At 34.2% G+C, this 16,933-nt stretch overlaps 2 protein-coding genes across 5 annotated transcripts in view; both read left to right on the top strand.

The window, feature by feature from the left end:
- The window catches only part of LOC125062735 (DNA-binding protein D-ETS-3-like), a 58,616-nt gene that overhangs the window by 9,023 nt on the left and 32,660 nt on the right, over positions 1–16,933 (top strand). For 3 of the 4 annotated variants that reach the window (XM_047668839.1, XM_047668837.1, XM_047668836.1), the window contains exon 3: positions 2,809–2,892. The exons of the other annotated variant lie outside the window; for it this stretch is intronic. In XM_047668839.1, the coding sequence (XP_047524795.1) occupies positions 2,809–2,892 (84 nt within the window). The remainder of the gene's footprint in view (positions 1–2,808; positions 2,893–16,933) is intronic. 4 annotated transcript variants of the gene reach the window in all.
- On the top strand, positions 7,475–10,354 carry LOC125062734 (dynein regulatory complex protein 11-like). The gene has a single exon (XM_047668834.1). The coding sequence runs from the start codon at positions 7,597–7,599 to the stop codon at positions 10,297–10,299; it is 2,703 nt and encodes a 900-aa protein (XP_047524790.1). The 5' UTR covers positions 7,475–7,596; the 3' UTR covers positions 10,300–10,354.

The raw sequence follows: 16,933 nt of genomic DNA, 5'->3' as shown, positions 1-16,933 counted from the left end.
AATTACATGACAGATAGTGAATGTCCATATCTACTCGGCGTAAGTACAGTGTGTTAGTGTAGCCGGAACACAATTAGCTATCATAAAACAATTATTTTTCATAAAACTTTGGAAAACATTATCAATTTTTTTGTTTGCTACATTGACAGTTTTGTGTTGGTGGCAGAAAGTGGAACTAAATAGAAATGAACAGGATGGACAAGAAATGTAACGTCATCGATCGAAGTCATTTGCCTAGCTGTTTGATCAAATGGCTGAACATCATCATCACTTTACCAAACAGCGCTGTTCAACTAGCGAACAGCGCTGTTTGGTAAAGAGACTAGGCAGTTGATAAAACGGCTAATAAAGCTACGGCTTCGTAGACAGCTATCATTCTTTTTCATAGTATCGAAGACTGTTTTTTCAAGTCATAAACTTGTTAGAAACATCCTTACAATGTATTTTATTGTAAAATAAGCTCTGGAACTGGCTAATTAGTTTTTTTTAGAACAGGGGGCAAACGATCTCGAGGCTCACCATGTTAAGTAATACCACCACTCAGAGGGCTCGCGAATGCGTTGCCAGCCTTTAGTGAACATAAAAAAAAATGTTTTCAATCATTTACGGCCTCAAACTTCTGTTTTCGTTGCATTTTTAAGAGCACTTTTACTTGATTACTGTCTGCCTATGCCAGACACAAGACGTATCACGTATATTTACACGGTTTTTTCGTATTTGTTATACAAATGGAAAGAAATATCGATTGATTAACTGCTGAGGTTCGATAACTTGTAGTTGAGAATTCTAGACTACTACTTTACACAATTTAGAAATGTGAAGTAATTATTCTGCTAAACGAAAAACATCTTGACATAACTTTGTAGTTAATAAACTGGGGATTTATTATTCAAATAGGCCATTGGGAGCAACAATTTAATGTTTACGGCCATTAAGAATATTAACATCAGGGGCTAAAGAGTTGTTAACACGAAAATAATTCTCCCGCCCTTCGCGATCTCAAACAGTTGAAACGCCATCAATTACCCATACCTACCGTATACTTTAGATTGTATCATGATAAAATATATATCAATAAATAATAACTGATGCGATGTGAATATTGATTTTTTAATGTTTATTACGTTAGGGCTAGGGTTGTTCCATAATTTATATTCATTAGCGATTTGACCGGCGATATTTTTGATAGTTAATTCTTGTTCTATGCGTTTGAAACGAACGGATTAATCAATTGTAATCTATGTTATTATGCCTAATTAATTTTTAATGTTATCGTACCGTATCGATAACGATAAAGATATTTTCTTAAACAATTAACATATCTACGGATTAAAAAATAATAAAACAACTTTAACTGTTATTATCGATACATTTTCATGTATTGGTAAACTTATACCAACAATAAACCATTTGTTGGTTATAAGTCTCACTCATCCCTCGGATTACCAACAAACAAACAATTATAGCACAATCAATGGGCACTCGTGCGCGACGTATAAATCAGGGATGATAATGGGTTAGATAGAGTGACATGATTTTTAATTCCTATCGCTGACAATAAATGGCGAGCGTAATAACTGCGCACGCGCATCACACGTTGTTTTGATGCCGCTTCATGGGAACCGTGCCGAATACAATGAACAGTTAATTGTGCGAAAGGAGCACCAGTAATGATGCGACTCCCCTTAGCTATGGTTAGATTTATGCGTTCTGCTCGACCCATAAGTGCCTCAGCATATTTATACAATAAATAAATAGTTCCAAAACATATTGCGCCGAGTGATTCCGGGCTTGCATGATACATTAACTTTTTAGCGTGGGATACTGTTTAATTCCAACTTCCTATATCGATTAAGGCGATTTTTAATGATATAAGTAAAATCGTGTTATACACTAACATATTTAATTTGTGTGTTGAACTATATTTTTTAACCAATGTTAATTTTACATAACTAACCTTAAAATATATTAACTAAAATAAATTATTAAACGGAGACCCTTTAGGCAAGGTTCCGAAGATACTGGCAGCGTTCTCCCTTTGAAAAGCTAGATTAAATCTTTGTCCGAGGTAGCTGCCAGCTCTTTGGTCTCCTGTGATATCGACTAACCTTTTTGCTATTTCCTTAAAAAGCATTATAGCGCTAGGACCTCACGGACCAAGGGTCTCGATACCGATAGGACAAATAATATAGTAATTATTTTATGTACAGCTTCCGTTAAGTGCCATGTCGTTAAAATTAAGGATAAACTAAAATTAAATCAATATAGTTTTTCAGCAAAAATTATTTATAGCACCCAATTTTATTTAACATTATTAATTTTTATTTTGTGTACAAACGCGTAAGAGGTGTATATAAATATATTCATATTAGTACTAGAAGATAGAAAGAGAAATAAATAAATTAGGTATTTATTAATAATTATTTTATTAATAAATACCCAATTCTAAGTGAAACCACCAGCCATGCTCATCTCATTTATACATTCACGCCTTCCATACCATCATTCACATGACATTCACCATACAGGCTAGTAGGTTATTACTTTTTCCCTGTCTTCTTCTCTCTAACTTATCTAGCATGACCTGGATTTGGTCCACATCGTCCACGTTTGCCTTGTTCATCCTACACGTAGGTTTTTTACATGGCCAAACCACCGAAACATTCCCTTCCGTATCCTTGTAACTATATCTTTAATTTTAATATACAAAATTACCGGCTGTATAAGATGACAAAAGACGATGGTTCTAAAAAAAAATTATCTTATTGCAATTCTTGTATCACGATATAACATAAATATGATTTTCAGGAACTGAGAAGTTAGCAAGTGGACTCAGTAAGGGATACAGTACATCTAGTCTATCTGACACCTTAAGAGCAACTAAATGTTCGGGTGAGTGTTTTTTTGATACAAATTAACACTAAAATTTTTGTCTTAGAAATTCAATATTAATCTATTTCGGGACCACACTTGTTAAAATTACATTTTAAATTTATAATAAAAAAAAATATATTTATTTTATGGGAAATTAAACACACACAAACACACTTTGGTACTGTTAATTACGAATTTATATCTAAACGATGAGAACTGCGTTGTTTAATTAAATTAAACTTTTCGGGCTGTTACTTAATTTAAAAAAATATAATTTATCAATAATTCCGTTTACATGAAGTTTATAAGTTTACCGTTTACAAGTCACAAAATGAACTACACATTTTGCTTAGCAATTTATTCACTGGGGTGTATCATCAATGTAAATAGCTTCTGGGTTATCTCACCCTGATGACGTCACCGCTACAGTCTGATTAATGACGTCACGCCCCTCACCTATCGTAAGCACCGCTACATATTCCAAATATCAAAATACGTCGCTCTAGTTTGTACTGATTTTAATACATATTTTTTACTATATTAAACTTCTAACATCCCGCAACAGTTTATACCCTCTTGGATTGGTAAATACTAGTAATATTAGAAGTTCTATTTTCAAAATCATCATTTTATACAATAGAGGTACCATTATATGTAGGTAGACCATACATTGATAGTTTGGAGCTTATAAAATATATAAATATAATTATAAAATTAAATCGATTATTAATAACAAAGCATTAATTTAAAATTAATCAAGCGTTACTTTAAAGTCATTTCGAAAAGGAATACTCAGAATTTAAGGCTATAGAAAATCTTAAATTGACCCAGTACGATTGTTAAGATAATTAGATGGAGGTTTAAAGTGGACTAGTCGAAGCGTAAATTCAAAGAGATGACGTCAATTAAAAGTTAAAGTGTTCGTCAAAGGAGTGGTTATCTCGCTCTGTGGAACGTTGCTATTCAAGGGTTGGATGATTGTTAAGGGAAAAAGATTCCAAAAATTACTTGCAACTATTAAAAATGTGATTCACGACATTCCTTAGATATGCTCTTTGTCTGTGTATATTTTGAATATGTTTTTTTTTTCCACTAAGATATCGTCTGAAGTCGACAGTAAATGTCAGTTTTTTATGAAGTTATTTTAACGTAATTTATACAATAATTAATTAATAGGGGAAACGATTTCACTGCGGTTTAACTGAAATTATTAAATTGATTTTCTCTCTCCCTTTGGAGTAGAGACTCTTGGGGTTGACTGTTGATGTGCACAGGCGCTAATTAAAGATTTAAGTTGGCGCCTGGTAGACAGTACCGCTGACCCTATTACTGGTAGTTTCCACGCTCAAGGAATAAGTATCGGAATATAACGAGGAAATGCTGCCAGCATTAAAGGTACATTACTACAAGGACCATAACATTTTGACATAAACTGGGCGGGACACTAAGTTTCGATTATGAATCTCACCTTAAATGTTGGATGTGACTGGGTTGTGAATTCCACGAAAAAACATTATTTTAACTTTTATTTATTATGTAACCCATATTAATGATATTGATTTTTAAGAGTTTTTTGACACAACCAAATCTAACAACTGAACAGGTTAAAGCATATATTTTACTTGTCGAAAATCAATAACCTTAAATATTTTATCGCCTCACGCTCCATCGAATTTTCCGCATGTTGAAAAATATATCTCGAGGACTTAAATGAGCATTCATAAAAATAACGACAACGTGATGCTGTGCCGACCCATAGCTAAATAGTCGCACGCGTCGTCACATGTTCTGTTATTAAGAGCTCTCAAATGTGAATAGCACTGGCATTCGCTACGTTCAATACAACCCGTAATTATTGTAAAACTTTTAGCAATGCTCTCCAATACTATTTGAATATCCTAATTAATTACTTACTATAAAAAATGTTCTGAAAAAAATTGGGGTATCAGTTATAGGTTCAGTAACCCTTTATCATATAGTTGCGACCGTTGTATTATTTTAACAATTAGATGTCTGACTCTTTCCTAAACTAATGAATGTCTGGAATCGAACCCGTCCACAGCCACGTATAAAACAATAAAAGTCCTCCATCTCTGACTTTTTATTGAAATGAAGTAACTGCATAACGGCTTAATTAAAAACAGTATAACATTACAAAATATATCAGGCTATCATGATTACAATCATCTATGAATAATAAACTCGATGGGGTCGAATGTACCATGCGTATCCAATTTTAGCGCACGTCGTCTCGCTCTCAATTTGTGGTGACAACCGTAGAGCGTTTTGATTTTTTCTCATCAATCGAACAAGGGGTTGATATGTGGATAGAGATATAGTTCGGTAGTTGTTACTAATTGGTAACATTGTCATCTATATACTAGTATTAATGTTTGGCTTTTTGTATGTTTGTATTAAACTCAAAGAAATAAAAAAAAATTCATTATCACTAAGGAACAGAGTCCATATTCATTTCCAATATATGTATTAATGACTAGCTGTCTGAAGCCGGAACAGGCCGCTAGTTAATAATAATAACATCGCACGCTGACGACCAGATATCTTTATGTAATTGGTATTACGCGTTATAATTCAGAAGTTATGAGTCTCCATGGCAAGAGTTAATGCAAGGATTGTATCAATTCATTAATCTCGGATATAAACTCCTTGATTTGATTAGTATTATTTCAAATATAGAATATCAAAATAAAATACTCCACGATAGTCCATTGTATTTCGATCGGTTCCGGAGAGCGATCCGAACGCGCACTAACTCAATGGGTGGAGTAACTAATTTGTTTCGGTACCAGATTAACGATTAATGAACATAGTCTCGTGAGAATCATGGGGCTCCATCGACACTCAATTAGGCGCACTTATAAAAATTACGCGATTCTAAGTGTATTTAATCAAAAAATTAATAAAATATGTCGTGACAAGAAGTGTATATTTAAGGTAGTTCCAGAATATTGCCGTAGACTCTTTTTAGATTTATTCATTTTTGTGGTCTGTTTTTAAGATTTGTTTGAACTCAATCACTCATCAACCTGCCTAGTTGCCATATTTGGTTAATATTATGTCATTTATTAAAAAGTATTAATTTTATTGAATTTTACATCACCGAATGCAGCCCTAGAAATGTACTTGTTTAATTTTTACCTACAATATATAACTAGAAAGAAGAAGAATCCATTCGTGCACCGTAATTAAAAGGTTCCTTTCTCTTTCATTCGACTTCGTATATAAACGATTTTTTGCGGTATACGCCGTGTTGTAAATTTAGGATTAAAAAAAAACAATTCTAATCAAAAATTGAGTTCAAAATAGTAATAATTTTTGAATATTAAATAGTTAAGATAAGAAAACAATCAGAAGGATTTTTAACTAGCAGATCCCTTTATCTCCACCCCAAGCATGTTTTATTGACCGAGACAGAGTTAACAAAATTAATGGTTTAAATTTCTACACCAGTAATGAATACATAGGAGGGACTAAATAAATCATTGTAACGTTGCATTTTGGGCGATGCTGTTTTCAGCAGGCTTGCCCAAGTTATAAACTTTAAGCGACGACATCACACGTTATTTATAAGAAATCAAAACAACAAAGTACAATCTTTATTTTGATAATTTAAGACACTAAGATTGTAGGGAGTTATTACATTTGCTTATGATGTTCAGATACAAAAGTGGGAGAAACTATATTTCAATTTAAAGAAAATGGCAATGCATTTTCATAGAATTCAATGATTCTCTTTAAAATCGATTAAGGGTCTACAAAAATCACAGGTATACCAGGTTTCATTATAACTAATACATTATTGTGTTATAAACAAATGATTTATAACTTTTTTATTAATTTAATTGTGTTTTTACTAAGTATTAAACATTGGGAAAGTAAAAAGGCATATGAGATCGCTGTCGCTTATAATTTAATATGTGACCAGAAAAGCGACACGCGCGCCGGATGTGAGCGCCGAGCGCGTGCGACGATGCTAATGTTCAATGGAACGTACGGAGGCGCACTTGAAACATTTTTATTGTAACCAGCGCGAGGGGCTGAACAATCATTGTTCAACCCCCGAACGTTTGAAGAAACCAACATATATATATGCACAAATTTTCGGAAAGCCCTACAGGATTTTATATACCTTTTTGAATAGTTTCAGAAATTTTGAACCTGAAACAGAGTTATGGGTAGTGTAAAATGCAAAAGATTGGCGGAGAGTTTATTGCCAGATCTCTTCTCGCCGGCTCCTTGATTGGGGAATATTTTAGATCTTTCTTTTTAAAATTGACATAAGTGTACATACCAATATGAATAAAATAAATTTTGATTTGATTTCGAATTTACTCCTAGTCAAAGTAAATCATGCATGGAATAGACATTCAGATAGTTTTAGCTTAAAATATGGATCGTCTTCCTCATTAACTATATATTTATATTTAGTTATATGGACATAATATGTGAAGTCTCTGTAAGTACCACAGTATATATAATAGTTTGCTACGATTGTAATGACCATCAACAATTGAAATTCTATAATAGCAGGTGACAGCAATAACAGGTATTTTGGAGTCTGCTGATAGAACCTCTTTTTAACACGAAATCATATTACTAATGAAAATTTAATTATGACACACGATGACTGGCGATGAAATGTAATTTTTTAAGATTTTTTATGTGTTAAATTTAAGATATAGTATTATTATTTGTACCACAATGTCTAATAAAGATTACTATAAGCAATGGCTACAATTAAAAGAGCAGATACAAAAAGCGTCTTTGGAAGATGATCGTCTACAAGAGTTAGCCGTGGGCTCCATCGGAATCAAACCACAAGCTACGGCTGTAGAAATAGTAGCGCGTGTCTATTGCAAATATTGTGAAATATACAATAAATTATGTGATTGTTATGATCAAATGGAGCAAGTGCAAAGAAGGCCATATATACGAAAGATAATTGATGCCATTACCTGCAGACTGTTTGAGTTGAAATTATCGTTAGAAGAAATCGAAGCATTTGAATTTACATATTCAGATAATGCACTTCAACAGTTGCTTATGGTTCCTCAGGATATTGAAATAATGTGCCCATTTCATTATCCGTTTGAAATAAGAGAAGAGGAAATGCAATACATAATTGATGAAATCTTAGCCGGGAACCGAATCGGTGATCCAACTCCAACACCATCAGAAATAGAACGGAAAGAAGAAAAAAGATTAGAAGAAGAAGCGAGAGCAAGAGAAGAAAAAGAAGCTGAGATGAAAAGGCGCATGGCAATGGGTGAAGAACTATCTGATGCTGCATCGTCAGTGCAGCTCTCTCCAAAAGAGCTTGAGGAAATGAGATTGTTAGCTGAATATAATGGCCACATAAATAACATACAACGCATGGAAAGGTCGCGTTATATGATTAGAGAAAAGACGAAAAAGTACAACAAAGATGAAAACTTATACTTAGACCTCGCTGGATTGAAAAAACCTCCAGCTCGTGAATCCTTGCGAATACGTGCTGCTTTATTAATACAAAAAATAATTAGAAAATTTATGGAGGTTAAACGGTACCGTACAAGAGACAACAAGCTAAAAAATAAACTAGGTATGATTATTCCATCTTGGTCTCCCCCCTCACAAAAAATTCAATTAGAAAAAGTAAAAGAAGACAGAAGGACTTTTAGGAAGAAATACTACCTAAAGTGGTTAGAAGCAAGCATGAAAGAAAATGCTCGAGTTTTAAGGCTGCGAGAAGGTAACATTATGGAGGATATTTCTGATGAAATTCGTCAATGGCTCCGTGAATGGTATTCGGAAGTCCGAATCTTTGACGAATTTCCTTATCCTGAAGAAGGAGGTTCGATTTTAATTGTAAAAGGAGAAACGTTTACCATTGAAGAATATATTGAATGGAGATTAGAGGAAGATAAAAGACTTAAGGCAGAAGCCGGTAGTCCTAAATCAAAGGAACAAATTAAAGCAGAGAAATTAGCAGCCAGGGAAGAAAAAAAAAGATTACAAGCAGAAGCAAAAATAAAAGAAGCAAAACGCTTACTTGATTATAAAAAATCTCGTCTTAATCCAGAAGGAGACCCAGGTATTTATATAAGAATAGGAACGGCTCTAGAATCTGTGCATGAAGCATGGGATCTTTATCAAAATCAATGGAAAGAATATGATACAACAGATGCCCCAGAAGAAATATTAAAAGGCTTTATTAAACAACTAATAACAGACGGCGCTTACAAAGATATTCAGTTGAAACTTAGACCAATTGTTGATGATATGATGCGATTGGAGTTGAATTTACTTAGAAACTCTCTGAAAGTCGACTACTTAGCAGCGGGGATTGCAAAGCCTCCGCAAAGCATGAAACGAAAAAAACCTAAAAAAATTAAGCCTCCGAAGCCTGACAAAATACCACCAGCTCGCATGTTTCAGATGTTAGTCGATGAAGGTATTGTAAGGAAGTATCCAAAAACAACTTTAGAAGACTACTGGGGCGATAGAAATTATGCGGCTGCAGATATGAGGGCTGTGCTTTGGACACCTTCTTTTCCACCCAGCTGTATAGGTGATGTCAAAGAATTGATAAAAGTCCGTTGTATACTGACAATGGGTTCTACATGTCCAAATTCAGTAAGGTCTCAGCTTCTTGTGGGTCCTAAAGGATCGGGTAAGAGAACTTTAGTCTATGCAATCGCAACCGAAACTAACGCGATTTTGATAGATCTATCCCCCATGAACGTGTACGATAAATTTCCGGGGCCTAAAAACTTAAAAACAATGTTTCAACTAGTAAATAGAATTAGTAAATTAATGCAACCCACCGTTATATTAGTAGATGACGCGGATAAACTCTTTTATAAAAAAGTTCCGAAAGAAGAAAAAATCTTCGATCCAACACGACTATCCAAGGACTTTTTCAAAGAAGTTTTAAAACCAATTCAAGCTGATGATAAAATACTAATATTGGGGACGGCTTCAGAGCCTTGGCTTGCGAAAAATCCCCTAATGTATAAAGTGTTTCCTTCGACAATATTATTACCTCGATCCGATTACGGAAGTATCTCTTTCGTACTAACACATATGCTAATGAAATATCACGGCATGGACAGAGAGTTTAATGTTCATAGTGTAGCTCAAGCACTAAGAGGCTATGACATCAATACAATAAGAAAGGGCGTCGATTCTTTGTTGTGTGGCAAAAGAGTTGCTGAATTATATCACAGGCCCTTAGATCCTGTGGAGGTTGTTAACGCTGTTTTAGATTATGAGGGTGGGGTATTTACAGGTGTTGATGATTACGAAATGTATAAAGAATGGTATATATCATATTCACCTTGGGGAACAAGGTATTTGGACTATATGCAAATGTTAGAATCACAATTGACCTACAAATTGAAAGCTGAAAAGAAGAAAAACTAATTAAATAAAATTCCCTGTATTTGAGTTTCATCTATTAAAGCCTTATACATGTGTGGTTATGACTTCCTATTAAAATGAGAGATGTTTCCATTTCACAACTGCATGTATAAACTTTTAAACTTATAAATGATACACTAACGACACCTTTTAAAAAAGAATTGTCTGGGGTTAGCAGGATTATTATTTTGTTGGGTTGTGTTGAGGGCCTTTGCCGATTATAATCATAGTTGCAACGCACTACGTTAGATGGCATTGATTTCAACCAGCAGGGGTGAGCTTTCATGCCTTGTGTTCTCGTTAGACACCCGTTAGAGGGCGGTGAAGTAGGCTATGAATAGATAAAGGTGAATTCTATTTAAAATATAATTTAAAATGGTAGTGGTACTCTAGTTTAGATGATTTTCTCTATACAATTTATTAGAGTTGTTACATGAAGTTTTACTATACAATAATATAAACTAATATAGCTAGTAGGATTGATAGATTAAATACAAAATGTAATTGTAATTTAAATTAAACTAAAACATTTTTAAAACACTAATTACAAGCTATAGAGTAAACTGCACTATTTAAAAATGGTATAATGCATATTAATCAAAAGATACATTAAAGTTTATTTATAAAGCGGGAATTAAATGTAATCAGGACTCGATTAGTGGTGTGAGGGCATAAAAGAGTCATTGTATGCGCGTTCGGAAGCTCCCTGAACCTAACACCCCAGGGGATACGGAAATGGCGGTGAGGAGGAGACACGAGGTTCCGGAGCTACTAGTCAGAGCCAACTATTGTTCGAGCACCTACGACCCACATTTGGCAGACTTATTTACTACCTGTGCATACGAGGGACAGCTTTGTAACATTTACATTAGCTTCAGTCGTTTGCATTCAGCAATTAAAGTATTTTTATCATATATGGTTTTTCAAAAAAGGGATAAGATATCTGTAAATATAACATACATCTAAGATATATAAATAATGGTTGTTGAAAAGATTTCGCTGGTGAATTAAAGTAAATAATGCAGCTATGTGAAAAATTAATTAAACATTTTTTTTCATAAACTTCTCAGTAAACGTAATCGAAATAATGCCTCAGCGCGAATACATTCTTTATACATATCATGCATCTATAAATACCCTGCTCTGCGACCTTACACAGGATCAGGCTTGTAATAAAATTCAATAATGCTTTTTTTATTTTCTACATATAATTGAGCGTTGTAACATCACAGAGTTTTAGCGATTGAGCTACTTTATAGCGCAATACTTCCATTGGTAAACCAGCGTTAATTACTTTCACAGGCTTTGAATGAGTAAAAAACTTCATTAATTAATTTCATGAAACACGAGATATAAACAAATATAAAATTCAATCGTGATTGCTAAATTGCTATCTACCAATAACCGTTAATAGGACGACGACGATGACATCTAATTCGCGTCCCTCCCTCCGCCTCGCGCTCTGCTCTCTAAGCTTATTTCCGGAGTGCCGCCTGTTTGTATTAATTTTAAATTAAACACGGATAAGCCGAGTCGTCTGCACGTTTGTAGAAAACTATATGAATTTTCCAGATTCCATTATCTTTTATGTTTAAGATTCCTATTGAGAACGATTTGCGTTTAGCACTCAATATGTACGGAAAATAGGTTGCGGTTTAAAAGAGGGTTTTTTGTAGTGATACGATACTTTTGACATTTTTAAACTGCTTTCGCAATGGAGTCCAATGTATTTGACATAAAAAATGTATATATTTATATATTACTCGCAGACCGGCCAAGCGTTGCTGTGGCTAAGGTTTTTGTTATATTACATAGTAGTAACGAAACGGTAGGAGAACACCAGTCATGGTGACCACCCTGCTTTTTTGGTGGTTATGCCATTAAATTGTAGCTTATGTGAAACGTTGGTACTTTCAACACAAAAACACACGCCACCTGTTAGCTGTGACTATCAAATAGTAAACAAACATTTTGAAATAAAATAATATTGCGGGTGTAAACTGAGATGTAAGCTATCTTCTATATATATATATATATTCTATCTTTGGTGCACGGTGTGCAAATTTGATTAAAATCGGTTCAGTAGTTTAGGAGTCCATAGCGGACAAACAACGTGACGCGTAATTTATATATATTAAGAAGATATGTGTATAGTTAAACGACCAATATATTATTTTACTTTACTTTTCGAAACTTGGGGCACTGCTCCGAAAACACAAACTATGTACAGCGATTTCTAAGCAAATCGATTGATTTATAACATCACACAAATAATGAACGCTAAGCAATTATATCTATATTTAGCCTTTATATATTCATAAAATGAGAAATACTACCTTACGCATTACTCCACGGACTAGTAACTAAAACAATATGTATCTTTTTATATATTTTTAATTTTATGTCTATAAATATATAATAATTATTTATAATCAATATCATATATACATAATTTAAAGCGTAACGTAAGCTTATCAAATTACAAAAACACAACATATTTAATAGATTGTAGATGAAAAAAATACCATCTAGATATTTAATTATTCCATATCTAGATCTTTTTTATTATGTTAACGAGTCCAAGACGCCTCCGCCTATAGCTACGTCCCGATGTGCGACCGCAATATCTTGTTTACTGAGCTAAGACTGCGGGGTGGCAACGTACCGGAAACGCGCGGCGTGGCAACCGCGCGACAGCATCGATCACGACTCACACATACACAATTAAGTTACTAGTATTATACGCAACACGCACACAACGTTAATCTCGTAGCTGCCGCGTAGCATTTACGTAGCACCTCGGAAACCTTTTGTATTAATAAGAAATTTTCACCTATAATACTTAACTTATAGTAACTGTTAATTTATGTATAACTTGAATATACTCGTAAATATCATAAGTGAACTTTTTATTAAGATTAAGATTTCTAATAATCATCACATCCATAACGTAATGGTTATTAAAATCGTGGTTAGGGAACAAATCGCCAGTCGACTAATTATCTTTATCTTCTAACAAAAACATTTGCCGCCGGTTATTGAAATTCTTGCCTAAGGTACGTCGAATGAACTGTGATATAACTAAAATGCGAGAATACATAGTCTCAATAAAAAAAATCGTTTCAGAAATAAGAACACTTGAAACATTTTTCATTAGGTGCGAAATTTCAAATACTGCTGAATTCAGTGCAGATTCGATATCTCTAAGTCAAAGGCTATTTTAACAGCGCTGTGAAAACAGATTTTTCATTTCGCGTTGGGGGTTATTTTTCTCATTCCCGACGAATTGATTGCGCCAGATGGTGTTTGACTTTTACAAAATGAAGGAATTGCTTTCATTAATTTTGCTTTTGATGTTTGATTCAAATAAACAAATGTACGTAAAACAGTGTTGCTCCTCAAAAAAAAACTGTACGAGTATAACTATTCTTATTTTTTTTTTTTAATGTAATAGGAGGCAAACGGGCAGGAGGCTCACCTGATGTTAAGTGATACCGCCGCCCATGGACATTCACACTGCCAGAAGGCTCGCAAGTGCGTTGCCGGCCTTTCAAGAATTGGTACGCCCTTTTCTCGAAGGACCCTAAGTCGAATTGGTTCGTAAATACTTCAGTGGGCAGCTGGTTCCACGTAGTGGTGGTGCGCCGCAAAAACTGCCTTAGAAAACACTTAGTTGTGGAACGACGGACGTCGAGGTGATACGGATGGTATTTTGTATTTTGCCTTGACGTCCGATGATGAAACTCAGCTATAGCAATACGAAGAACTAATGTATAGTACAAAAAGGTCTTTAAAGTTTTTTGAATCAATTTTCAATCAGTTTTCTGCTTTTACTTTCATCTATTTAGGTACAAAAAAATTATCATATATCTATATGCGCCATAAACACTTGCTCGTTCGCCAAGAAAAACATCTATATTAGTCTCAAAGAACGCACCTCAAAAAGTGAAGAATTCTTTCCTATGATAGAAAATGTATCAAAGAAACAGATGCAATCTGAGGCCTTTTGAAGATGACGGGTTCATTTCCATTCTTTCGCCCGCACTGTACCGCTTTTTCGATTTCAAAATATGTTTCCCTAGTAAGTCATTTTTAAGTTTTAAACTCTATCGTTTAGAGTCTATTTTGAAATACTATCCATTTCGCGCTAGGTCTCGATTATGAATGTTAGCCTTTGTCCAGATTATACAGTTGCCCTTTATTACATCTACGAATTCTTTCTATAGAAATTAAAGCTTTTTATTGTCTAAATACAAAATATGTCCACCAACATACATTAGAATTATAGTTCTAGACGGTGACAGTTTGATTTGATCTATATAGTTAATGTAATACAGTGTTTATAATGATAGAATACTTACCTGTTTAAGTTGTAATGGCGTTCTAATGGAATATTTAAATATTTGGCAAATTAAAAATGTGTACAACCAGTGTACTTAAAACAAAAGCAGTGACGGGAGCAATTGATGTAATTAATGATAAAAAGAACAATGTACAACAAAGGACAGACTGTTCTATTGTTCGTTGAAAAATATGTCCGAAAAAAACATGTGATGATGGAAAATTACTCTCACGCCAAATAAAACGCGAAAGAAAAACAATCTGTTATAGAGAAAGATTATAAAAACATATATAATGAATATCTCGTTCATCTAAGACAGTATTACCCTTATATATATGTAATTACAATAATAGATAATGTACTTCATAGAGATAGAGATAATCTCCAGGAACAATCATAGTCAGTGGCGTAGCTACCCAGGGGCTAGGCGGGGCAGTGCCCCGGGGCCCTCAAGCTCAGGGGGCCCTCGAATCCTTACCAGAAATCTCGATCGTTCTGAACTTTTGGAAATTTCTCCCATTTTCAAAATAAATATGACAGGTTGCAACCCCACTTTAATCAAGACATTAATTTGAGAGAAATTCAAAAGTTATACCTAGGGAATTCCCCTAAATTCTTTCATTTATGTGCATTTTATTATTCATCGATGTGCATTTTATTGTGAATTCGAGTTAAGATTTTTTTTTGAAAACGGTTAAAAAACTCATGCTATATCAGGAGTAAGTAAGCTAATGTCAATAAACTTTTTTGTACTGGTCAATATAGTGGTTCAATTTTATTTGATTTTACCACTCATATTGATGTCCGTTAAAGTCACTAAATCGTGTCAAATCTAAAGATTTACCCTACATTGTATAACGCGAATTAGATAGCAATTGAAAACAAAACCGCATTAAGCCTGGATTTAAACGAAGTCATTGATACTTTTGCGAAAACTAAAGCTAGGAAAAAATATAATTGTTATTTAGTCAGTTGGTAGGCCCGACCTTTATATAATAAAACCTTGAATCTTCTCTATTTCATTTATTTCGCCAAACCTACATCAAGTATTAATTGTAATTTACGAGTATGTTGTTACTGTTTAATATTTTTATTACCTGCCCTGCACAAAAAAGAGCTTAAGTAGCTTAGCATTTTTAAAGTATTTGTATATTTCATATTTTTATTTGATAAAACCTAATCAGTTTACATAGCAGTGGGGCCCCATTTTTTAATTTGCCCCAGGGCCCTTGGTCATCTAGCTACGCCACTGATCATAGTACATATGTAGGTACTACTTTAATTGATAAAAATATAATTAGTATACCGAAAATTGGATTTATACCAATATTAGGTCCTGTGATGTGACATTTTCCGGCTGAAATGCACGGGGTGCGTAAAGTCAGCAATTTGTAATAGTTAACACCTAATTAGCTGTAATTGGTTGGTGTTTAATTATTTTGTACTTGTACATTATAAAATAAAAGTAAAATTAGAATGTGACTGAACATTCTAAAAGGCTTTATGTGTAGAAACTTTCATAAAACGTGAAGTTACATTACAAAGCTTGAACTTGGAATAATGACAGGAGAAAGTTTGAAAATAATTGAAAAATCGTTGTAATAGGATAATTTAACTTTACTTATCATATTCTATGGTTTATAAGCCTACTACATCGATAACAAATACACGATATATATATTATTACGAAATAATCTTTATAATATTTTATTAGTACCTGTCTAAGAAACTATCTGTAATCAATTATATAAACGACGACCTCACAACCGGTGCGAATGTGCCATCCTTTCAAGGAGAGCTTATTAAATTTCTGCCGTAGAGTTCGATTGTTCTCTCTAAAGTTGGGCTCTAAAGTCAGAACAAAAAGCAAACTGAAAATGGTACAAAGCATTCAATTTTCGCCAAACCATCGACGGATAAGCTCGCTAACAGGCTGTCGCGGCCCACAAAGCCTCCTGATTACCAGCGCCGTCGGAGTACCTCGTCATTAACTCCCACCCCTGTTTATTTTTCTCAGATAAAGATTAGCTGTAGAGTTTTACTATTGGCGGCGCAGTTACTGGAAAAGGTAGGGGGCTGGTTAGGGGCGGGCTTTGACTAACGCCCGCCCCTAAGTAACGACTATCGTCGGGTGCAGATGTTAGTTGAACGTGTCGGTACCGCGATGCGTGACGTACTTAAAATGCCGTCTACAATCTAAATCGCGCCATGCTTGACATCAAAGGTTCCGCCGACTATCTGAGTCGGTCGGGAACGTTTACCAACTTCTCGATGCTTTTCGGTGAATATATTTTA

Source organism: Pieris napi, chromosome Z (genome assembly GCF_905475465.1).
Source record: "Pieris napi chromosome Z, ilPieNapi1.2, whole genome shotgun sequence".
Lineage (NCBI taxonomy): Eukaryota > Metazoa > Arthropoda > Insecta > Lepidoptera > Pieridae > Pieris > Pieris napi.
This window is presented reverse-complemented; position numbering and strand designations above follow the sequence as displayed.